This window comes from Trachurus japonicus, chromosome 1 (genome assembly GCF_045865225.1).
Source record: "Trachurus japonicus isolate A0001 chromosome 1, Traja_1.0".
Lineage (NCBI taxonomy): Eukaryota > Metazoa > Chordata > Actinopteri > Carangiformes > Carangidae > Trachurus > Trachurus japonicus.
Window position 1 is genome coordinate 5988600 of NC_140907.1, and position 26766 is coordinate 6015365.

The 26766-nt window shown below is 41.1% G+C and overlaps 1 protein-coding gene across 1 annotated transcript in view; it reads right to left on the reverse strand.

Moving 5' to 3' along the window:
- LOC146991302 (sarcalumenin-like) overlaps positions 1-26766 on the reverse strand; it is a 35805-nt gene that overhangs the window by 4709 nt on the left and 4330 nt on the right. Inside the window, exons 2-6 of the mRNA XM_085802028.1 lie at positions 18422-19651; positions 16779-16877; positions 15966-16061; positions 14149-14265; positions 209-442 (exon numbers count right to left, since the gene is read on the reverse strand). Of these exons, the coding sequence (XP_085658154.1) occupies positions 209-442; positions 14149-14265; positions 15966-16061; positions 16779-16877; positions 18422-19651 (1776 nt within the window). The remainder of the gene's footprint in view (positions 1-208; positions 443-14148; positions 14266-15965; positions 16062-16778; positions 16878-18421; positions 19652-26766) is intronic.

Here is a 26766-nt window from a genome sequence, read left to right on the forward strand (position 1 = left end):
TAATGAGTGAAATTTCAATTTTGGGTGAACTATCCCTTTAAAAATTTCACGCGATTCATTCTTTGTTTTCTGCACTATGGTTAGTGGTGAGGAAATCTGTTAAAAACACACTCCTCAACTTGAAGGTTAGATGTGTTACTTATTGTGGTTGTAATATTTGTGTAATTGTGTGTGGATGAAAAAACAAATTTCCATCAACAATGATCACCTCTTTCCTGCTGTTTGCGGTTCTCAATGATGCCGGGCGTGTCGACAAAGGTGACCCTCTCCAGCAGCTTGTGGGGCATCTCCACGCCCACCAGCCGCTCCAGGAAGCCCTGGCCAAACTTCTCCAGGGGGGAGAAGGAGCGGGAGCTGTCAGCTGCCATGACGATGCCCTCTATGGACCGGAACTTCTCACCGTGCATGATGACCGTGTACTCAGAGGTGGTGGGCTCGGCACCTGGAGGGAGAATGAAGATCCATGCATTCAAAATATTTGTTGAGTTAATTCTACCTGCTATATGGTTATAATTCAAACTTAACCATGATAAAATTATGATTAATTAACTAATAATTTTGCTATTTACTTAGTTGATACTTAATTACTAGGTAATATAATACCATGTTTCCCCACTAATCGAAAATATGTTAAGAGATGTTTAACCCTCTTGCGGTATTAGCGCCAAACACTACCACTAGGGGTCACTCTTTCCTCTTAATTTGACCATAACTTTCACTATGTTGCAGTAAATGGCATGATTTTTGCTGACAAACCTTATTTTTTACGTACAATTTGAAAATATGATTTCGAAATTTTCAAAAGGTCAATATTACACTGTCGGCAAATTTACTACCCTTTAGCGGTATTAGTGGCAGTTTTTGCCAACTAACTTTGACTGCTGTAAAAATATATCAGATTCATATTTTTTTCAATTTTTTTTGCATAAATCTGTTAATCAACTTCAGTCTTGATCAAAACTACTAAAAAAAAAATTTTTAATTCAAAATTTTAACCCTTTGAATGCCAATTGAAAAAACAAAGTCACTGATATGGGAAAAAATATACACAAAATGAGCTATTTTCAATATAAAAAGTGATTGGACAAAGAACATTTTTTTCATGCTATCACAGTCTTGGATATGTCAAAGATTAGTAACATAATTGGTTTTGATGCATATTTAGTTTTTGTGCAGCAACAGATTTTCAAAAAAACTTCCTTTAGCGGTATTAGTGGCAGTTTTTGCCAACTAACTTTGACTGCTGTAAAAATATATCAGATAAATATTTTTTTCAAATTTTTTTGCATAAATCTGTTAATCAACTTCAGTCTTGATCAAAACTACTAAATATTAAAGAAAAAATTCTAAATTTTAACCCTTTGAATGCCAATTGAAAAAACAAAGCCACTGATATGGGAAAAAATACACACAAAATGAGCTATTTTCAATGTAAAAAGTGATTGGACAAAGAATTTTTTTTTCATGTTATCACAGTCTTGGACATGTCTTAGATTAGTAACATCAATGACTTTTATGCATATTTAGTTTTCGTGCAGCAACAGATTTTCTAAAAAAAAATCCTTAGTGGCTGTTTTTGCCCCATTGACTCCCATTATAACCACATGTTTTGAATGCAGAGACATGACACCATATATAAATATATTTTTTACAGTCAGGGTGATCAACCCTGTTCAGAAGGGATCAAATTAGGTAATTTTACTGTTGATCACCTGGCTCATCCATTTACCCATTACATAGGCCTACTAGCCTAGTTTCTGTATCTGTATAATGGTGTTTATGAGCATATTTGTGTGTGTCTGTGTGTGTGTGTGTGTGTGTGTGAAGTTCTGAGTGCCAAGGCTCCTCTTCTCAAGATCAAAAGGCCACCTGGCCAGCAGTTGCATAATCACACTTACACTTTGTTTTTGTTTACTGTATGTAGACTCTTTGTAGTTCTGAGAGCCGGGGTGCATGTTTTGATTTTTTGGCTATATCAAGGTCGGTGCACAAAGGTCACACACCTAATTGAACATACACTTCTGAGGTCAGTCCTGCAGTTACATACCCTCTATTTTAACCCTGTGCTCTCCACCCAACACACACACACACACACACACACACACACACACACACACAAATATGCTCATAAACACCATTATACAGATACAAAACTAGGCTAGTAGGCCTATGTAATGGGGAAATGGATGAGCCAGGTGATCAACAGTAAAATTACCTAATTTGATCCCTTCTGAACAGGGTTGATCACCCTGACTGTAAAAATTATATTTATATATGGTGTCATGTCTCTGCATTCAAAACATGTGGTTATAATGGGAGTCAATGGGGCAAAAACAGCCACTAAGGATTTTTTTAAAGAAAATCTGTTGCTGCACGAAAACTAAATATGCATAAACGTCATTGATGTTACTAATCTAAGACATGTCCAAGACTGTGATAGCATGAAAAAAATTTTCTTTGTCCAATCACTTTTTATATTGAAAATAGCTCATTTTGTGTGTATTTTTTCCCATATTAGTGACTTTGTTTTTTCAATTGGCATTCAAAGGGTTAAAATTTTGATTTTTTTTTTTTATATTTAGTAGTTTTGGTCAAGACTGAAGTTGATTAACAGATTTATGCAAAAAAAAATGAAAAAAATATTTATCTGATATATTTTTACAGCAGTCAAAGTTAGTTGGCAAAAACTGCCACTAATACCGCTAAAGGAAGTTTTTTTGAAAATCTGTTGCTGCACAAAAACTAAATATGCATCAAAACCAATTATGTTTCTAATCTTTGACATATCCAAGACTGTGATAGCAGGTTAAAAAAAATCCTGTCTCCGATCATTTTTTATATTGAAAATAGGTAATTTTGTGTTTTTCCCCTTCCAAAATCAGTGACTTCATCTTCTAAATTGGCACTTAAAGGGTTAAAATCCTGATTTTTTTTTTTAAATATTTAGTAGTTTTGATTAGGACTGAAGTTGCTTAACAGATTTATGCAAAAAAAGTAGAAAGAAATATTAATCTGATATATTTTTACAGCAGTTAAAAGTTAGATGGCAAAAACTGCCACTAATACCGCTAAAGGAACGTTTTTTTAACGCGGTATTAATGTATAATCACTTTCAATATATTATTTCTTCACATAATCAACCTAATCAGTCTTAATGGATAAAAAATTGCATATGGTATTTCACAAGTCAACACATTAGCTGCAGTCCAGCAAGTTTCGACATGATAAGGGAAAAAGCATGGTACTTATGTATATACTTGAGCATGGTACTTATGTATATTTTTCCAGCCATAGCCTACTTCACATGATTATTCTTGAAAAATAAGATAAACCATCCACTTTGTCATTCACAGGTTATTAGGCTACAGTGTCATGTTGTGTTGAACTGTTTGAGCTGTTCTTGACGATGGCTACAGGAGATGAAGATGAGGCAGAGGATTCTTCACCAGAGACTGTGGTTTTGTCTTAAGTCCACGTGTAAAAGCCATGTAAACATATATGGTTTTATTTACAATTCATAATTGTTTAATATTATTATCATTAGTAGTAGGCTGATCACCATTATAATTCTATTTTGTAATTTCGAATGTTCAGATTGTTGTTATAGCTACGGAGGTAGGCTACAGTAGGCTAACGGTAAACGGAGCAGAGACACAAAAAAGGAAAAAAGGAGTGTACTTTGCATATTATTGTAAATATTTTTGAGCGCCCCGTCAAAATGGCAACAAGGTATCTTTTATTTACTCTTCTGACTTTGTAGTGATTGTGATTGTGTTGTAGGCTATTTGTGTGATTCTATAGATATTTATTTGTGTATATTTTGTGTTCATAACAGCTCTTACGGTATGGATGGATGTTAACGATGGAACGCTATTAAACGAACAAAATCTACAGACGTCTCATACTTGTAAAGCAAAAAACCATAATGATTGACCGGGGACCGCTACAGTAAGAGCTTGAGCAAGAGCTTGACGCTGCTGCTTGCCACCGCAGAGGAAGGAAATCGCCGCTGCCGGCCGCTGTTACGGGAGGATATCGCCGCCGAGGATATCCAAGCTTGGCCACCGTTGCCATGCTGCACGGCGCCTTAGCAACGGCTCAAGGTTCACAACGGCAACGGAGAACGGACACAGCAAGTGGCAGAAGTTGATCTCACAAAAAGTATGGAAGACACTCAAGCTTCATCCGAGAGCCTTACGGACATTAACGGACAGATTGTTACCCTTCAAAAAGATATTCAGGACTATAAAGGACTGCTTCAAAATGCGAGTGAGATTACAAGGCAGGATATCCGGCAAACGATACAGTGTAAAGAGAAGACGTTGGCTGCGCTACAGTGTAACGTCCAGTGCCACAGAGGATCCTCGCCGCTCTGTGCGTCCAAAAGTCCCCACAGAAAAAATGCTTGCTTATCAAAAAGAAGAATTAAGTAAAAAAGAAAAGAGACTCATAGGCTTATATGAACAGTGGAAAATGCAAGCACGTGAAGCAAGAGAGAAACTTAAATTAGATATAAGTGACACACTCATGTCATCACTTGTGGACAATTTAGAAAAAGGAAGAGATGACATTTTGAGACTTTACACTGAAATAAGAACTCACATCGCACCATCAGCTGATTTGAGGAGGAAAGTTGATGCATGTGAAGCAGTAACTCATGACATCACCAAAGTCATATATGAAAGACTAACAGGCATTAATGGAGATTTTAATGCTGAAGATGAAAGAAATCGTCTGCGTGAGCTGCTGGATCGTGATTATGCCATCTCCATCTATGGTTCCACTGCTGCACCATCAGGAATCACTCATTCTTCATCTTCATGCATCGCTTTGAGACGAGCTGAGGCAGCTGCAGACCTTGCAGCAAAGGAGGCTGAGTATAGGATCGTACAAGAGGAAGGCAAACAAAAGGAAAGGATCAAGGCTTTGGAAGAGCAACACCAGAAAGAACTTGAAATTCAAAGGTCTGAGCTGGAACGTCTGAAAGCTGAAAGGGATGTGGAGGCAGCACGGGCCAGACTGGAATCCTACAACAGAGAAATGGTACAGTTAAGTGATGCAAAGGTGAGCAGATGAGCCCACTTACAGCCCCCCAGCCCCCTGCACCATACTCACCTACTGTGCTGTCAGCGCCCTCTGATGTTGCTCAACTGGCACAAGCTGTTCAGAACAGTATAACACTTAACAGACTTCCCATACCTGAGCCTACAGTGTTTAGTGGTGAACCAATACATTTTATTGAGTGGAAAGCCTCTTTCACATCACTAATAGACCAAAGAGGCGTTTCTGCCTGTGATAAACTGTATTATTTAAAAAAGTATGTCAGTGGTCCAGCTCGTAAATGCTTAGAAGGAACCTTCTTTAGAAATGATGAGCAAGCTTATCAAGATGCATGGAAAAAACTAAATCAGCGATATGGCCAGGCTTTTGTTGTCCAAAGAGCATTTAGAGAGAAATTATCAAATTGGCCAAAGATACAGACTAAGGATGCTGAAGGACTAAGGAGTTTTGCAGACTTCATTAATGCATGTCAGCTAGCCATTCCCCATGTAAAGGGCCTAGAAATATTAAATGACTGTGAGCAAAATCAAAAACTGACCCAAAAATTGCCTGACTGGGCATCTTCCAGATGGAACCGTCAAGTTACAAAGGCCCAGTTAGATGGCAAAGACTTCCCGAGTTTCAAGGATTTTGCTGATTTTCTGTTGCTAGAAGCAGAAATTGCCTGCAACCCAGTCACCTCCATCCATGCTCTTCGCTCCTCAGAGTTATCCAGTAACAAAGATAACTTGAAAGATACTAGGAGAAATAAGGCAAGTGTATTCAGTACTGAAACAGCTGTGCACAGTGACAAAACATCATCGAGAGAAAACATGGGGCCTCAATGCATATTATGCAAAGGCACACATCAGCTCCACAAATGCCCTGTCCTCATGGAAAAGTCACTGGAAGAAAAAAGAGCATATGTTAAGGAGAACAGACTTTGTTACGGCTGTTTAAAACAAGGCCACAGTGCAAAAGAGTGTCGTCGTCGCCTAAAATGTGACACATGCTCGAAAAAACATCCAACCTGTCTTCATGATGACAATTTCATAAAAAGAGAAAGGCAAGTAAATACAGCAGAAACAGCACACAATAGCATGTCAGAGACAACAACTGCTATATCACTCAATGTCGCCAGAGAGGGACAACCAGCTAGTACCTCAATGATTGTTCCAGTATGGGTGTCAACTACTGTTAACCCATACAGAGAAAAGCTTGTCTATGCCTTGCTAGACACTCAAAGTGACACTGCATTCATTGATCAGGAAGTGAGCTGTGAATTACAAGTAAATAGATGTCCAGTAAAACTAAAACTCACCACCATGATGGGAGAAAATGCAGTTAAAATATCTGGTCTCCGTGTTAGAGGTTACAATTCTGCAACACACATTCTCCTCCCTCCTGCATACACAAAGGACCATATTCCTGTGAACCGGGAGCACATACCAACCTGTGAAACTGCCAAACGCTGGAGTCACCTATCACCTATCATAGATGAAGTTCCACCACTCTTCAAATGTGAAATTGGACTCTTGATAGGTTATAACTGTCCAAAGGCACTAGCACCTAAACAAGTGATACTAGGCAAAGATGATGAGCCTTATGCAGTGCAAACAGAGTTAGGGTGGAGCATAGTTGGCAGTGAAACACCTCACCATGAAACAGACATGATAAACAGTCTCTGTCACCGTGTGGCTGTAAAAGAGATTCCCCCAGTAACTCCTATGGATGCAATTCGAGCATTAGAGAGAGACTTCAGAGAAGGCAAGGAAAATGACAAAACAGTGTCTCAAGAGGATCTCATGTTCTTGGACAAACTTAAGGAAGGCATAAGAAAGGATGAACAAGGACATTATGAAATGCCAGGGTTCGCAACTACTTCCGCTTCTTATGGTGGAAAAATGGAGACTTAAGCACACAACCACAAGAGTATAGAATGACTGTACATCTCTTTGGTGCAGTGTCTTCACCAGGATGTGCAAACTATGGATTAAAAAATCTAGCCAAAGAGCACAACCTTACATTTCCTCTAGCTGCCCAGTTCATTGCCAGAGACTTTTATGTGGATGATGGAGTCACAAGTGTAGAGACAGTGAAAGAAGGAATTCAGCTGGCACAAGAGGCGCGAGAAATATGCGCAAATGGTGGACTCCGGCTGCACAAGTTTGTATCAAACAGTGACACTGTTCTAAACAGTATACCCAGTTCAGAGCATGCAACTGACATTAAAACAAAAGACCTTGCTTTCAGTGAGATGCAAATAGAGAGAGCACTAGGCATTCACTGGAATATAGAAAGAGACTGCTTCACTTTCAACATCACACTGAAAGATCAACCACCCACACGTCGTGGAATATTATCCACCATTGCATCTGTATATGATCCTCTTGGATTTGTTGCTCCTTATCTCCTCAGTGGCAAAAAGATCCTGCAAGAAATGTGCCGTCAGGGTACCAGCTGGGACGATCCTCTGCCTGAAGGTCTGAAACCACGGTGGGAGCACTGGAAAAGAGATCTCATCAATCTGGAGAAAGTACAGATAGCCAGATGCTATGTACCTACTAACTTTGGAAAGGTGGAGAAAAGAGAACTGCATCATTTCTCAGATGCAAGCACCACTGGGTATGGACAATGTTCCTATCTGAGACTTATAAATGAGGATGGAGATGTTCACTGTGCCTTCATCATGGGAAAAGCCCGCGTCTCCCCCACAAAGGTCTCCACTATTCCAAGGTTAGAGCTCACAGCAGCAACGGTCTCAGTGACAGTGAGTAATATGCTTAAAGAAGAGCTAGCTCATGACACTACAGATGAATTCTTTTGGACAGACTCAAAAGTTACCCTTGGATACATACATAATGAAGCAAGACGGTTCCACACCTTTGTCGCAAATAGAGTGCAAAAGATCCGCAACAGCACAGCACCCCAGCAGTGGTTGTACATTTCCACCAAAGAAAACCCTGCAGACCATGCGTCCAGAGGAACGACAGTGGAGGAATTGCTGTCATCTGAGTGGTTCACAGGTCCAAGGTTCCTGTGGGAAAAGGAAATACATCCTCCAGCAAAGGTAATTCTGGATCTTCCAATAGGAGACCCAGAAGTTAAAAAGGTTCAAACATTCTTAACAAAGACTACTGCAGAAGTGAGTCTGTCTGACCGCCTCGTGAAATTCTCATCCTGGTCTAAAGCTGTCAGTGCTGTGGCTCGTCTCAAACGCAGACTCCTGAAAGACAAATCAAACACTCACTCTACAGTCAGTGAACGAGAGAATGCAGAACTTGTGATCATCAAAGACTTACAAAAACACAGAAGAAATAAAGACATTAAGAAATGGAAATCTGTTACCAAGGAATAACAAGTTACATCCCCTTGATCTCTTCTTGGACAGAGATGCTGTGCTCAAGGTGGGAGGAAGACTGCGCTGCTCATCCCTCCCTAGCTCAGAAAAGCACCCAACAGTCATCCCCAGGCAGCATCATGTCACACAACTGATAATTGCACACTGTCATGAAAAGGTTAAACACCAGGACAAAGGCTTCACCATCAATGAAATCAGGGCCAGTGGCTATTGGATCCCAGGTTTAAGTCAAGCAGTTACTTCCTACATCCGTCAGTGTGTAACATGTCGGAGACTATGAGGACATGCAGTAGGGCAAAAAATGAGTGATCTCCCAACAGAACGGATGGAATCCTCTCCCCCTTTCACATACTGCGGAATGGACTGTTTTGGCCCTCTCCTGACTAAACAAGGTCGAAAAGAACAAAAAAGATATGGCTTGCTCTTCACATGCTTCAGCTCACGTGCTATCCATGTTGAAATGATAGATGATTTGTCAACTGATACTTTTATTAACGGACTGCGTTGTTTTGTGGCACTGCGAGGCTCAGTGAGACAAATTAAATGTGATCAAGGCACTAATTTTGTAGGAGCCAAAAATGAACTGAGAGCAGCTCTACAAGAACTGGATGTTGAGAGACTGGCAACCTTTCTTGCAGAAAAACAGTGTGACTTTCTGTTCAATACGCCTCATGCAAGTCACGCAGGTGGAGTGTGGGAACGACAGATCAGAACTGTAAAAAATGTGCTAAACTCCACACTCTCTCTCTCACCTGGAAGACTCAATGATGCCTCCTTAAGAACTCTATTATATGAAGCTTCTGCAATTGTAAACAGCCGTCCTCTTACAACGGATAACCTGAACGATCCAAACAGTTTAGAACCAATCACTCCAAACCATCTAATCAACATGAAAGCTGTCACTACACCCCCTCCACCAGGCAAGTTCATCAGAGAAGACTTGTACGGACGAAAAAGATGGAGACAAGTACAATATTTAGCAGAACAGTTTTGGAGCCGGTGGAAAAAGGAATATCTACACAACATCATGCTCAGGCAAAGATGGCATGCACCCAGGAGGAATCTTCAAGTGGGAGACATTGTAATGGATACAGAGGAACAGCTTCCAAGATCAGACTGGAGACTTGGACGAGTCTCAGAGACAGTGAGAGATGATGATGGACTTGTAAGAAAAGTCAAGATATGTCTAGGAGATAGACATCTAAACAGAAGAGGCGAAAGCTTAAACAAAGTATCCATGGTAGAACGTCCAGTTCATAAATTAGTTCTACTATTAGAGGCCTCTTAAGTGAGCAAAAACAAAACAAAACAAATCTGTTGTGTTAATGTATTTACTATTTATTCTGAAGTAATTCCTCGTAAAAATTAATAGGGTTTTATGTTTTGCATATTGTATAAAACACTTATAATTTGGTGGGAGTGTAAAAGACATGTAAACATATATGGTTTTATTTACAATTCATAATTGTTTAATATTATTATCATTAGTAGTAGGCTGATCACCATTATAATTCTATTTTGTAATTTCGAATGTTCAGATTGTTGTTATAGCTACGGAGGTACAGTAGGCTAACGGTAAACGGAGCAGAGACACAAAAAAGGAAAAAAGGAGTGTACTTTGCATATTATTGTAAATATTTTTGAGCGCCCCGTCAAAATGGCAACAAGGTATCTTTTATTTACTCTTCTGACTTTGTAGTGATTGTGATTGTGTTGTAGGCTATGTAACCAGCATAAAAAATGAGGTTACTAATCCTATTTTTGTTATTTAAGCAGTTCTACTAAACCTCCAGTAGGTGGCAGTATACTCCTGCTAGTGTTTGTATCCCTAGCGTGAACCTAGGTCAGGTATCGCGTGGAGTCTGCATCTGAGAGTAGACGCCATTTTTCTCTCTAGCCATAAGCCAGGCAGCAGCAGAGCAGACCACACCACACCACACCGAGAGAGTCGGTAGCTAAAATCAGAGCAAACACGACGAAAAGAGAAGCAGAAAGCTGCGGATAACGGCAGAGACGTCCGCAGGTGGACCCGGTAGTCACGGGCGAATCCAGGTTCGACCGATAAGCCGTGAGCCGAGAGGAAAAACTCCCTTTGTGAAGTAAAATGCATAGACTCTGGTGAGTTAGCACACAGTTAGCTTCCAGTTCGGTAGCCATTTAGACGGAAAAAATGCATTTATTGTGTTATTAAAGCAGATATCAGTGGAATGTTTTTGTTAATATAAGTCCTAAATAGTCCTATTTTCCGTCAGCAATCACTTACATGAAGTATTTCAGCCTAAACACGAGTCTCTCCGTCACTCTGCTCTGCTGTAACCCGAGGAGAAAATTTTCCTTGTGGGATACAAGTGTTATCCAATGAGGGGAGAGAACGGCATGAAGGGCTGTGTGTGCAGCCAAGGGATGCGCGTGAATGTGGTGACGTAGCACGAGGACCAATTGATGCCTGACAAGGGCGGGGGCTGCTAACTCATGGTGCGTTCAAGGAAACTCGTACTTTGTGTTTTTCCTTCCTGTGAAGTCATACCAGTTCGATCTGGTACGAGTTCACGGGTCGGAAGTTACGAGTGGCCGTTATAGGGAACTTTCACAGACAACAGGACGGTAAAAACACGAGCTACGGGTTACCTGGAACGCTACCAAGTCGTAGTTGTGACTTGAAGCTGTAACTTACGGTTTCAAAAGCCTGCCTTGAACACAGCATTAGCCGAAACGGCCGTGCCGATGATATCTGCTTTAACTTGAGTTATCGTGGTCTATGTTGCTTAAAATATGCCATACCATGCCTTCCAATGTTTTTATGTTACTTTTGTGTATTTTTTTTACCGTAGTTTATCGTGTGAAAAAATATCGCTAGCTTCAAATGCTAAAGCTACTAGCGACCACGACATGCTAATCGCTAGGTCGGGATGCTGTTTTGTCCATTGGTTTATGCTTAGTCATGCTAGCCGCTAGTCCGGAATCCTATTTTGTGCCTTGTTTTATGCTTAGTAATGCTAATCGCTAAGCTAAGGCTAAGTTTACATGCGGTTTGCATTGAGAAGATACGGTTTAATTATTTTTTTTATGCCACTCGAACTGTTTATTTGTGTCTTTAGCCACTGCAAATGGTAACAGCACCATTCTAGGTGTGGTATATTTCATTTATTGATGAAGAAAAATGCACTTTTGTGTATAAAATATGTAATCTTACATTCAACAGTTTAATATTTAAAAAGTTGAATTAAAATGGTTAACCTGATGATAAAAAGATAAAAAGATAGTTTAAAAGAGATGCATTTAAAATGTGTCTGCTAAAAATATTGTTAATGTAATACTTCATGAATAATTCATTTCATTTATGGTTAAAACTAACTGTTTTAATTCATAGTAATTAATGTAATGTGTTTTGATGTATTTCCTAAATTTTGGGTGATATATATTTTTGATTTTGAACTAAGAAAACAATGAGGTCTCATAAGAAATAGACAGAGTCAGATGAAGTTCTTATACCTATGCACTTTCTGTGTAGGTTGGTTTTTTTGTTGTTGCTAGTCTGAGCTGAGAAACACAGAACGAGATGGCGAGCCCAGCCCAACACTTCAGAGTGAGACGAACGAGACGGCGAGCGCAGCCCAACGGATCGAAGAGCGAGAGAGAACGTTGGAAAGCAGTGTGGCCAGCTGCTGAACCCACCTATCTCAACGACTCCAGATCACCTGAATCTCATACAAGGAGAGCAGATAAGATTGCACACACTTCTCACCTACCCGGGTAGTAGTTGAAACAAATACTGAACTGAAAATAAAGAAACTCAACTGACACTGACACCAGTGTTTCCGCCAGGATTTTTTTAAAGAGTGGCGGCGAGGGTGGGCTGATCGGCGGGGGGGGGGGGGGGGGGGGGTGCGCGCGACCGGATCGTCAACTAGTCGCTGATGACATCATTCATATTTTTCCCATCATAACTAAAATCCCAGGAGGAGGGAAATGCTCTGCAACAATCTGTTTCACTGACTGACAGCTCATGCACAGAAATTAGTCCACAGAACAGCAGCTTTATAAACAACAAGCTGTAAATCAGTTTGTTTTTTTGTAACATATAGGCTACAGGTGCAAAAGAAAATACTGTAGCTACTGTTCATTAAACAATTAGGGAGGAAAACGACACACAGGCCTCGTCACCATCACAGTCCTGCTCAGTCACAGTTTCACTCACAGTTTTTGTTTTTCCTGGTTGGTTGCTGCTGTTGTTGTTGTGCGCGACGTAAAGCTGTCGATATGAGCGGAGTTTTTTTTTGTTTTTTTTAATTGCCGGCAGCCCGGACACACTGCCCGCGGAAGCGGCAGTTTCTCCTGCTCTCTCTCTCCACGCCGGTCAAACATCGACCTGTCTGTAGGCTACTCGGTTTTCCACACACACAGGTCTGTCTCTAGCGCTGTATGTAGCCTATGGATGTGTCTTGTGTGCAGACGCAACTGACAAATACTTATAGACGGACAAGCAAACTTAATCATCATTTATTTTATTTTGAAAATTGACCGGATTCTCTCGCCTTTTCTGTGCCCGACTTCCTGTCTGGTACGCGCTCGTTCTATCCAGCTTGACTGCGCTCGTATTTTTTTCATTCAGCGCACTCAGCTGTTGTTTCAAGCCGCTACTCTTGTAGCCTACTGTTACATGATCAGCGACTAGTCGACGTCAAGCTCAAAACGTCATTGTGGAGCAGGGGACTAGTCTGTGCAACCTCTAGTGGAAAACCTGCTTTACATTGTTTTAACATTAAAAAAAAAAAAAAAAAATCATCATTCTGAAGGTGTGGCGGCTTTTATTTTGCCGTGGCGGTGCGCCACGATCAATTACATGTAGCGGAAACCCTGGACACACAAACTCACCTTGGATCCCGCGACGGAACACTCCAGCACGCTGAGCAAGGGAGCTCAGTGTCTCAGGACAATTTTCTTTTGTTTTATTTTTTATTTTCTGGCGCCTTTTATTTTGAAAAACTGAGCAACCAAGTTGTTTGTTTATTATTTTATTTCTGATTGATATTAAAATATCACCTGTTCAAACCACTCCTCTTTTGAGTCATTTGCCCAACTCCTACCGAACCTAGAGATGTGAGTATCTATTCTAATCAGGGTTAAAGGTGCTACAGCTATTTGTGTGATTCTATAGATATTTATTTGTGTATATTTTGTGTTCATAACAGCTCTTACGGTATGGATGGATGTTAACGATGGAACGCTATTAAAAGAACAAAATCTACAGACGTCTCATACTTGTAAAGCAAAAAACCATAATGATTGACCGGGGACCGCTACACCACGTTTTACACTTAAAGGAAGATCCCTCTCATTTTAAATGACTGCTGTCATTGTGTCAGCGTGTTGACATAAAAAGTACTTTTAAGAGTTTTTTTTTTTTACCTCTATTATCAGATTAAAGTTTGTACTCAAGACTCAAGTGTACCATGTCCACCTCTGATGAAGAGTTAACATATTCTCCCCATTATAGATAAAATGTTGACTTAATTTGGAACAAAACAACCCAACTCCAAGCTCTCTCAGTCTGTTGGGACCATTATTGTGACTAATGCTAGCTAACTTTTTGCTGTAACTGACTCATGAAAAAAATGGAAAATAAAACAAATGCCTTTGCTATTGCTGCTACTGAAACCCTGGTGATTTCCACATGTAATCACTGGGTAGTAGCTGTATCTGTTTTCAGTTACACCACTGTTGAGGTTTTGTTTAAAAGAGTGAACCTGTGTAGAGTTGCTGTGAAGTGCCGTGAAGACCCAGCAGGTAGTTGATCATGGAGGACTTGCCGACGCTCCAGGGTCCCAAAAACAAAACCATGGGCTTAGAGGTGATCTCACCATCTGCAGCGTTGGAGCGAGAGGCACACACAAGAAGAATTCAGAGAAAGGGAATGGACAGAGAAAAAACACACAGATTTTTTTTTCATAATGCTACACAGAGTTGCAACAGCATCTTGCTCTACATCGCAGAATGGGGCACTTTTGATTCATTGCACTTTCCTGTATTTTGTTCATGCGTCACCACATTCTTGCGACACAAATGGAGACTAGACGTTATTTTCCCACGCCAGTTTGAGGTTATGACATCTACTGGTGCAATGGAAATACTATCTCTATACTCCCCTGTAGCTGGGGTGCCGAAAAGGGGGGGTAAAGGAGATGGATTCTAGGGGCCCATGATTCAGGGGGGCCCAGAGAGGCCCCTAATGATGATGAAATGATAATACAGAAAAAATAATGACACTAAGTTATTAACTAACATATAATCACAAATGTTTTATTTTCAATGTCCTTTCAACTTTCAACTTTCAACCCCCCCACGCCCCCACATTTATGTAAAATGGTTCAGTCCGACTGGATCAGCTGCAATCATGTCAATCAAATGGACCACAGCGATGCTGCAACTCAAATATTTCCTAAAGAGGAGAAGATACACACATGATACTAATTCTTACAAAAAATATGGTTTAAAAAGCATAAACCCTTTTTAAAAATTAGATAGAAGACGTGCAGTAAGAACAGAAGAGAAAATCTGTGGTGTGTACAGCAGACTGATAGTCAAAAATACCATTTAAATGCATAATTGTATGTAAAATAGCATCAAAAAATTTCACCGCTGTGTTGGGGGCCCTGTAAAGATTCTTTTAATGGGGCCCAAAATCCCTAGCGGCGCCCCTGCCCTGTAGTGCCACACAACTTAGCACACATTGTATCTCACTGCACAATAGATGAATACATTTAATGTTCAAAATAAACAGAAGCTTTCGGTTTCAGTAATAAACTCTGAGATAAATACAGTGCTGGTTAAATGACTTGATTTGTATGCTCTGACTGTCATGGTGTCTTTCCATTCTGCACCACAAGGTGTCCTAGTATCACATGACACGTCTTGCTTCATCCTAGTCTTGAGCATTAAATAATACTTTGTGCCCTCAAGTGCTGGAATAAAGTTGTCAGGTGTCTGGCCCACACAACATTCCCTTTAATTTTCAGCAGACAGAGATCTTATTGTGCTTCTCCGCGTGTCTGGTTTGAATAATGTCAGGCCCTGGCTCTTTTTCTACTTAATTACGACTTTATTTGTCTTTCTCCGTTTCTGTGCAACCATGTGCTGGATATATTTAACAGTGTGGTTCACTGATAAAGGCCCACACAGGTGAGCAGGTATCACGTGTTGGTCATGGATTACCATTGTTGTAGTTTTTATACGTGACTATTGACTGTTTGAAAATGAAAATGGATCAATTATTTATGTCAGATAATTAACTGCAGTGCTGTAGTACCTGTATGTCTTGTTATATTTCTCTTGGTGCCAGAGTTTTATACTCACTCTGTAAATAAGACTTATTTAACAGTATACGAGCTGAACCTAAAATAAAGTTATAAACTGACATGAAGTGGTCATTAACAAAGATGTGATTTAAACCTACTGCTGAGGTGGACCTATAAAAGGTTGATACACCGTTTGTGATATTTACCTACACAGACAAAGTGTAAGTGTGGCTGTAAATGCTGTTTAATCACCCAGAGGAACCTGTTACCTGTGACTTCATGCTGCCTGAGCTCGTTGTACTTGTAGGCTTGCTCCATTGGCTTGATGGCTGTGTGGTAGATGTTCAACAGCTTCTTCATAGCAGCTAGAGAGAGACAGAGAGAGGGGGCATTAGGATGTAATAATTTGAAAATAATAGGGAAAAGACATTTTAGATTAATGGTCTTGCTGCTATTGCTGATAGCAACAATTGCTCGGGCAGTACTTGATGAATTGCTCTCAATAATAATTAATAATTTTATTCAACTGAGTTGAGGTGAAGGGATTAAGTGCTGCAGCACTCCGGCTGCTCTGAAATGAATCTGGTTTAACAGAACAGAGAGGGCTTTCATGCTGAGGACAGAGGTGCACGTTTACACTGATTAATCACCTGCCTCAAGACATGTCTGCACACTCACACATACACCCATGCGTACAAGCACGCATGCAGTGCACACACTTGAATATAAAGCCCTCAGGCCCTAAACATCATGAAGCAATTTTCCGCAATAGTTTCAGTAGAAAAGCCCCCAAAATTGTCTCAAACTTCCATTTGTTCACATTCAAAAACATCTGTTTTCCTTTCCCATTGACAAAGTAGCTGTAAACATTCTGCTGCATTTTCATTTCAGCCCAGAACTTCAGGCATTTCCGCTGCAGAAGACATTTGAGGCAGAGCAGTGTTTCATTAGAGGCCCGGTTTTTGAGCAGCAGGATGCGTTTGCAGTGCAAATGTGCTGGCGTTATTGCCCTCCCCTATGTAAGGAGAGGACATATAAATATTAACATGTCATTGATTTTGAGATGATGTGACGTTTCTTACCTGAGAACTCAGCTGAGGGTTCAGCAGAAGCCAGTCGCAGTGTGTCCTCAATATGGGAGAGGTCCCTCAGCACCGGGCCGGCTGCTTCCTCCTCAGGTCCTGATCAGAGTCAGACTGTCAGTCAGGTGTTCAGGACAAAGACCCTAACATGCATCTGCATGCAATTCCTTTAATTCTTCTGCTTTTTTTTTTTTTTTTAAGTCACGAGTCATACAGCCACATTGTGATAAAAATAAAAGTTTTAAATGTCTCAATAAAAACCACCAGGTTCAGTAACTTGATGTTTTACCAAATCAGGTGCATTACAATATCGCAGTTAACAAAAGGATAAAACTCCTTGAGGAAATCTACAAATGGCATTATGGACAGATCCACATTTGAACAACATACGTCTGGGTATAGACATCTGTGCAGGAAATCAGTCATGCTTATACACAAAATAAGCCTTGACAGCAATATTGACATCCACTGATCCACCTCTTATCCACATAAGTTTTCAAGAGCAATTGACGGTAAGAACTCAGTCGACATGGTTGCAAAACAAATATGATCCCCAGGTAAATTACTTCTTTAGTTGTGAGTGACCAGACCAGCTGGGCCAAAAGCAGGCCCAACTGTTATATCATGCTGTTGTCCATCAATCTGCTCTGTTCCTTTCCTCTGCTATTTCAGTCTGTTTATTTCTGTAACAAGAGGTTGTTGCTAATTCCTCTTTAGCTACACACAGTGTCATATTCTGGGGGTTTGGCAGGCGAGAGAGACAGAGAGAGGGACAGAAAGATTGAGATATTTGCTGTCATTTCTTGACCCATATGTCAGTTGAATGAAATCCACTGAAGCATGATTCATATTTCCACATGCAATTTGAGGAAACTCCCTTTCTTTCTCATGAGGCATGTTTTATATTAGCATTATAAGTTGTTAGTAATGAAGGGTTTATAAAAGAATTTATGAGTGTTTAACAACATTGTGAAAAATCCCTTTCAATGGTGCACATCTTCCTCCAGCTTTATTTGACTCTGTAAATGTGAATACATTTATTAATGGATTTATAGATTTATGGGTGGACTAATGTTCACAGTGTCAGCCTCTGAATGGTCCATCCAGTTTGACATTTTTAAGAAACACTGCTTTGCTGTCTTGTTGAGCCTTAGATGAGAGGATTGACACTTAAGAACACCTTAAACAAATATCATACGTCAATTACATAACTCACTGTGCACAGAACATCAAAATGTAAAATAAGTGACAAGACTTATTTGATACTAAAAACTGGAACAAGTTAAAAAAGAAACAAAAAAACTGATATTTATTACCCAGAACCACCTCACCCTTTAGTACAGTGTATGATATGATGAAGTGGTATTAGGGTAAGAGATGCATGTTAAACTCTTTCAAAACTCAGCCCTCATCTTCTATAGCAGGTGTCAACACCCAGACACCAGATAATGGCATGCTTCTTTAATTACAGAGGAATCAACAGGATAGGGACAGATTAATTGTAACAGGATCCCTCCCTCTTTAATTGGAGCAGCATGGGAATGAGGACAAGACAGAGCCCCGAGGTGTCAGCGAGAAGATAAGTTACCTCTATCATGCAGTTTGTCTTTTAAGATGTCAGATTACATTATGTTGTTATTTACCTGCGGCGTGAGACTCTGAAGCCTCCTCCTCAACTGTGGCTTGCTCCTCAACAACATCAGTAGGTGCCTCCTCCACTGTTTCCACTGCTACGTCCAAAGCTACTTCCTCAACAGGTTCTGGTTCTACTTCAGGAATCACTTCTGGCTCTGACATCACCTCTGGCTCTGGTTCTGGTTCTGGTTCTGAAACCACCTCTGGCTCTGGCTCTGGTTCTGGCTCTGAAACCACCTCTGGCTCTGGCTCTGGTTCTGGCTCTGAAACCACCTCTGGCTCTGGTTCTGGCTCTGAAACCACCTCTGGTTCTGGTTCTGGCTCTGAAACCACCTCTGGCTCTGGTTCTGGCTCTGGTTCTGTTTCTGAAACGACCTCTGTTTCTGGTTCTGAAATGACCTCTGGTTCTGAAACAACCTCTGGCTCTGGCTCTGGCTGTGGCTCTGGTTCTGGCTCTTCCATCTCTTCAAGCTCAGGCTCTGGAGTTTCTTCAGGTTCAGCTTCAGATTGAGCTGGGACTTCTGGTTGTGTTTCCTCAGCTTCAGAGTCTTCTGCAGGAACAGGAACCTCCTCGGGTTCTGGCTCTGGTTCAGGTTCAGCCACTGCAACCTCCTCCTCAGCTGCATCTCCAGCAACAGCAGCTTCCTCCTCCACCGTTTCCACACGTTCCTCCTCTTCAGCTGCTGCCTCTGTGTCCTCACCTTCTGGTCTCTCCACTGTTTCCTCAGCAGTTGGTTCCTCCTCATCTGAAACTTTTTCCTGTGGTTCAGTCACTTCCTCTTCGTCATGAGACAGTTCCTCCTCTGCTTCATCCTCTCCTTCCTCAGTTTTCTCCTCTTCTTCAGATGGCACAACCTCCTCAGCTTCATTCTCCTCCACACTTTGATCGTCCAAAGGTTCTTCCTCAGAGGTGACCTCTTCTTCTTCCTCCTCCTGAGAAGCAGCCTCTTCCTGCTCTTCTTCTTCTCCCTCGCTCGTCACCTCCTCAGTTGAAGCTGCTTTCTCTTCCTGCCCTGAGGCGGAGGCTGGCTCTTCTTCTGTATCAGCGCTCAAAGGCGATGTTGTTTTGCAGGGCTGACACATGGCCCTCTCTGGGGCTGGGGTGTCGTTGGAGGAGGTCTGGCTAGAGTGTTCCTCTGTCGTGTCACATGTGCAGGAGAAGAGGTCTCCCTCTGGCTGCTGGAGCTGCAGACGCACCAGAGGCTCCTCATCGTGGATGGACGGCCCTGCCAGGAGATCTGTGAGGACAAAGACGACAGACAGACTTATTGATTAGACCAGGGGTTCTCAACTAGTCTCACTCTGGGCTCCACGTTTTCCCATTAAGTCGCGACCCACTTTTATAGAATTCAAACCAAGAATTTTTTAAAAAGCCTTTAAAAACTCATTTTGCTCTTTATTGAGCAAAGTGCATTTCAGGGCACATGAATGAAACTGAGGAGGAACATGACAACTGCATGTACGGAAGTGAATAAAATAATATCAAACTGCACACAATGGAGACCAACAAAATGATATATATTTGACTTCTAATGCATCTCTGCATTCAGAGCATATTGACAAAAGTGAATAAATATCAAATTGCACAAAATAAAGACCCACAAAACAAGGTATTTTAACTGCATTCAGGCCACATTAATAAGAAACTGATATCTTTGCATTCAGAGCAAATGGAGCAAATAATAACAAACTGAGGAGGACCATTACAACTGCATGTGTTCATGTGTCTCGTGTGCCTTTCAAAATAAGTTATTTTTCAAAATAAAAGACATGTCCAACATCAGATGTGCATTAAATATTATTTACTTTTTTGACCAGCTGTCCGCGACCCATCCAGAACGGGTCCGCGACCCACTTTTGGGTCCCGACCCACCAGTTGAGAACCACTGGATTAGACAGACTAGTTTTAGTCCACTTCTACATCCATTTGTTTTGATTGCCAGGTGAAGTTTTTTTAACAAGACAAACCCTGATTAAAAAATGACAAGAATTCCTTCCTGATACACAAAAGCTAACAAACAGCTAACAAACTAACAAAACCTAATAAAAAGTCAGGATGTCGTTTAGCAGTGGGATCATTTTTTATGTTGATGAAGACAACAATGATTGCAACTGCAAAACCTCTGACAAGCAGAAGTAAGCGATCCGGTGGTTTTGGCTAACTTCTTATCAGCAGATGGAGTTAGCAGTCCCCGCCCTCGTCCCTACGTCACCACATTCACGCACATCCCTTGGCTGCACACACAGAGAGGACCGCCCCTTTATGCCGTTCTCTCTCCTCATTGGATAAAGGTTGTAGGATACAAGGAAAGTTTTCTCCTCGGCTTACAGCAGAGCAGAGTGACTGACAGACCCGTGTTTCAGACCAAACACTCTATGTAAGTGATTGCCGCCGGAAGATATAACTATTTAAAGTGAAATTCCGGCGTAAGTGTAAACCATGGTCAAACACACCGTAACACCGAGTTAGACCCCCCCTTGAGAGATCAATTTGCCCGACCGCTACATTCACGAGATCCACCAACTTCAGCAAATACCGCAATATCGCCACACACGGCGCTCTCCGGATCCACTGTCTGACCGCAACCAAAACGCCACCATTTGCCCAAAATAATGCTCAGAACTGCACCAAATGTCATCAATAGTACACACAGGGTCCCAGCACGTAGTACGAGTTGTCAAACATCTGCTAGCTTTGCCTGTTTTCTTTAGCAAGGAGATGCAACTCAACTCACCTACTTCTCCTCCGGGAGCCGCTCGTTGGTGAGGAAGCCCTGACGAGTCGATCACCGAGTGCACCGGAGTTCCGCAGCTCAATCAACAATTACCTCATGGAAATACAATCAGAGTTTTTTTTTATTTTTATCTTGCATATCACTTTATAACTATTATTATCGAGTGCTGGCCACGATATAGGCGCAAATGAGCATTTTTAAGAGCTGCGGAACTCCGGTGCACTCGGTGATCGACTCGTCAGGGCTTCCTCACCAACGAGCGGCTCCAGGAGGAGAAGTAGGTGAGTTGAGTTGCATCTCCTTGCTAAAGAAAACAGGCAAAGCTAGCAGATGTTTGACAACTCGTACTACGTGCTGGGACCCTGTGTGTACTATTGATGACATTTGGTGCAGTTCTGAGCATTATTTTGGGCAAATGGTGGCGTTTTGGTTGCGGTCAGACAGTGGATCCGGAGAGCGCCGTGTGTGGCGATATTGCGGTATTTGCTGAAGTTGGTGGATCTCGTGAATGTAGCGGTCGGGCAAATTGATCTCTCGAGGGGGGGTCTAACTCGGTGTTACGGTGTGTTTGACCATGGTTTACACTTACGCCGGAATTTCACTTTAAGACTTATATTAACACAAACATTCTGCTTACTTCTGCTTTAATGACTAATATATTTTCTTCAAATCTTTATGCATCCATGAGTCTGAAAAACATGACACGGGGCAAATGCATTTCTGGCCAATCACACTGCACGGAGTGCATGCCGTAAAGTAGCTGGACATTTGCAAACAGCGGCCACCTTTGTTTGTTACGTCAGTGCCGGTGCTCGGTCACTGTGCGCAAACAGAGCGGATCAGAAGTTGAGCACATCCCTGATTTAAGACTCAGGTTTCAGCTCCTTGAATGGGGACACCAAGGCATGGACTATTTGAGGCGCGACGTACAGTGGACAGTTGTGTCACAGATCTAAAAGAAGACAGCTGAGTGGACAGGATGGCTTGGAATAGAATAATGTGTTTATTGCCATTGCATTGATTTATTACTGTTTTCATGTTTTGGTTCAATGAATTAAAAGGAATTTTGGACCTAAACATCACTAAACCAAAATTGAATATAAAATTGAGAAATGTAGAGCATAACTTAAAGTTTAAATTTGTAAGAATAAAATAACACTCTAACTACAATACCAATACCAATACCAATACTAATAAATTTAAAACCTGCATGCCTTTCGATATAAATAATAAAATAAACTTTAGGACTGCCACTGACATAGACTATTCACTTCCTGTGTATGCTATTTAACTGTGCATACACTTTCTCCCTGAACGATTCTGTGCATTTATTTTTGGTAAAGGTTAGATAACAATTATTTTGATTTCAATCAATCAACAAAATTAAATATTTTAGGTTGTTAAAATACAAGTTAACAAGCGGTTCGTTCGTGCACACACAGTCCAGATCACATCGAGGTAGCTACTGCACAGCATCATACAGCACATTACAGTTACTATGGCTTCAAAACAATCCCATCTTAAACAGGGAACTCCCTCTCTGTTACGCCACATGCATATCACACATGTGCATTCAATACTCTTCACCATCACGGTGTACAAAGGGCACAAGGCCATGACCTCTATTTAATTATAACTGCTGGTGTGGTCTTAAGTTAGAGGGGTGCATAGTGGGGTACAGTGTGATATGAGGCAGCTAAATGTATGTCCACAGTTCATGTTACAAGAGAGGGTCAGTGCAAGGGATGAAGACTAATAGCCAGAGGCAGCTGTTAGGGGTTTTACTTGTTCATAAGGCTTCTGGACCTGTGCCTGTCATGGACACACAGGCTAACGCTAAGGCAGAAGCTAACACACGTGATGACAGCTTTAAATACTCAAACACCTGCAATGTGTGATTTCTTAAAAACAAGTTGTGAACACAGCATTGAGTTGTCACCACTATTTAAATAGGACAAACCTGACAGCAAGTAGTTGATTATATTAACACCCACTGACGGACATTATCATTCAGTCTGGGTTGTTGCTGAAACATGTATTGCAAGTTTATGCCAAATGTACGTTTTATTTTAGCTCTGTTTTGGGTCCCTACTAGTGGTGGACAGTAACGGAGTAAATTTACTTGAGTACTGTACTTAAGTACATATCCAGAGGATTTGTACTTTACTTGAGTATTAGATTTCTTTGGTACGTATTACTCTTACTTGAATACATTTCCAAGACAAATATTTTTACTTTTACTCAAGTTAATTTCTAGGAAGGATGAAAAGTAATACTTTCAGGTCTGCTCTTTTTTTTTTCTAAAATCCTATTGGACACAAGCTGTGTTTGTCAAAGAAGGAAACCCTAACCCCTAAAAGCAGCACATCAGTGCAGCTGGTTTCAAAGAGTTAATTCTGAGAAACAAGAGTTAAAAGATCCTTAAATTAATTTAGAAAAAATTATAGTAATTCATTGATGTGAAAAATGAGAAATTTACTCTTACTCTTACTTTTACTTAAAGTAAATTTAAAAGCATGTACTTTTGGATACTTAAAGCAGAAGTAAGCGATCCGGTCGTTTTGGCTAATGCTGCGTTCCAGGCAGGCTTTTGAAACCGTAAATTACAGCTTCAAGTCACGACTTACAACTTTGTAGCGTTCCAGACAACCCACTCGTGTTTTTCCAACCTGTTTTACCTGTGAAAGTCACTATAACGGCCACTCGTAACTTCCGACCCATGAACTCGTACCAGATCCAACTGGTACGACTTCACAGGTCGGAAAAACACGAGTTACGGGTTGAATGCACCATAATGTCTTGTCAGCCGATGGAGTTAGCAGCCACCGCCCTCGTCATGGATCTATTGGTCCTCGTCCCTACGTCACCACATTCAGGCGCATCCCTTGGCTGCACACACAGCCCTTCATGCCGTTCTCTCTCCTCATTGGATAAAACTTGTAGGATACGAGAAAAGTTTTCTCCTCGGCTCAGAGCAGAGTGACTGACAGGTCAAACACTCTATGTAAGTGATTGCTGTCGGAAGATAGAACTATTTAAGACTTATATTAACACAAATATATCGCTTACTTCTGCTTTAAGTACCTTTAAAAGCAAGTACTTTTTTACTCTTACTCGAGTAACATGTCAACTGAGCTACTTTTACTTGCAACGGAGTAAATTTTGACCAGTAGTATTTGTATTCTTACTCAAGTACTGGGGTCGAGAGTACTCTGTCCATCTCTGGTCCCTACCAGCTCCCAGGGGGAAATGCCTGGCACTTGTGATGTCAACATTACACCCTGAATTCCATTATTTTAAATTTACTCAATTTCATTATATAAATTGATGTATTATATATGTCCACATAATTAATGACAAAGACATTGAACCAGAAGTACAATAAACCAGCAAACCAGCCTACAACCTGACTGTTAAACGACCACACGCAGCCAAGTGTTTTCAATTACTTAGACTGATTCTAGCCACAGCAACAGCAGCAAGACTGTAAAGTGAGAATCATGCCATACAATTATGTCATACATTCTTGTTTTGGTGGCTGTGTCTGTTCACTGATGATGTTATGAAGTTAATTAAGTTGTTTTGGATGAAATTCCTGTAAACCCAGGCTCTGACCTCTGAATCACACACCCTCAATAAGTGGAAGTGAAACTGCAGTTTAGACTAATCATCAGGCTTGTGTCATCACAGAGTGAAAGCCTTTGCCTTAGTGTTTGATTAAAACTTCAGTTCCAGTCAATCACAAGCATGATTTGACAAGGTGCATGATCATCATGTATTTTCTTTCCTTATGTGGAAGTTGCAGCATTATGACTATTAAAGGGACAACGAGGAGTTTTGGAAAAGCAAAGTGTTTTCACACTACATTTACAGTATGAGCCTCCACGCACCGTGAAATTCTTTGACCGGCGCAAGACAGACTCATGTTTTCATTCAACAAGAATTAAAGTCAGAGGTTCAAAGACAATCACATACCGTCGTAGTTCCAACCATAAACGGCAATACGGAGGCGTTATTCTCATGACTCGCCGCAAAACCGAAAGTAAAGAAACGCTGGTCGTCTCGCCCAGCATTTCCGCCACCACTAATAATAACATAATAATGATAGAGACAAAACGATATATTTATCGAAAATGGGCCCATTAACAAGTGTGGGTAACGTAGATTCATCCACATTAATATGAGACTTTTTTATTGTCGCGGAATTTTTCGTTCTGCCGATGGAGAAACTCCTCGTTGTCCCTTTAACTTCTAGTCAGTGTGAAGCCTTGAAGCTGATCCCATCAAAACAAAATCAGTTGCTTCTGAGTCAAGATATATTTGTATTTGGGGCTTGGATTGAAGGCTTAACACTCCATCATCTGTCCTAAATGATGCTCGTGGGACTCCATGTACTCTCCTGTTCCTGCACCATCTCCCATGACAGTTTCTTTCCCCTATTTTAAGGCCCTGAATCACACCATCAGACAATTTTGTGCTCATCATGTTACTTGTCACTTCTAATGTCTGGATGCTTTGTTAGCTTATCACCTTCTGAGGGGATTGTCAGTGTTAGCGATCAATCAGAACGTCAAGCTTGTGCTCTAACAGCATCCAAGTTCTGTGTGGACCGTTTCCAAAAAAAAAAAGTTTTCTTCGATGATGTTTTGTACACAAAGCAAAGCTTGTCTCACTTCAAATCTGAATAAAGGTTAGGGTGAAAATGTGGCCATGGCCAAGCCATTGTGTATTGTAATACGAGTCCAGTCAATCAACAAATGAAAGCAGTGGATTGCCAGTGTGTGGTTTTGCCACCACTACTCACAATGGTAGAATGTAGCCTACTCTAACTTTCAAAAGAGTTCATAACACAAATCCTAAAATACAAGAGGACAGTAGACAGAGATAAAATAGGGAGGCAGTGAGTGGAAAATACGTCAGATTAAGAGACGGTAGCACATAGTATAGTCCAGTGTTGTAACTGGCAGAGGCCGAGGTATGAACCACGACTGTCCAGCACTCCGGTTTTCAACATGGCCCAGGGCTTGTAAAACGTGTCTTGGCCATTCTTAAGGGTACTGTGGGTGTCAGTAATTGGGTGAAACAAACGAGAGGGAGATTAGTGAGGGGTAACCTGAGGACAGCGGTCCGATGCTGTTCTGATCGAGCCATGAGGGAAGTTTGGATATTGCCCAAAGACATAGCGCTACCACATTGTTTGCATTGTAACATGAACGGCAGCAGTGGCCAAGATCCCAACATGAGGTGGCGAAGATGTGCTGCCAAAGTTAAGTGATGCCACGTAAGAAGGTCAGTCTCCAGTGGCCATTCACCAGTTTATTTCTGTTTAATGTGATGTGATAAAACTATGCATCGATTGTTTTTTCTTATGTCGCAATAGAAATAAGCCCTTTGTCTCGCTAACTGCCAACTGCCAAAATGTAGTTTTCTGTTTCTCCCCGACAATGCATGCCTTGAGGAAAAAACAGAGAGATTGTTTTCTGCTAGGCAAGTGGTGAGTGATGGCCAAATTAAATTCAAGTTAACATGATTAGGAAGATGGGAAAATATGTGCCAACAGGGGAGGAAAATATTAGACAATTCATGTGAAAGTTATATTGTTGGATTACTGAGGCATA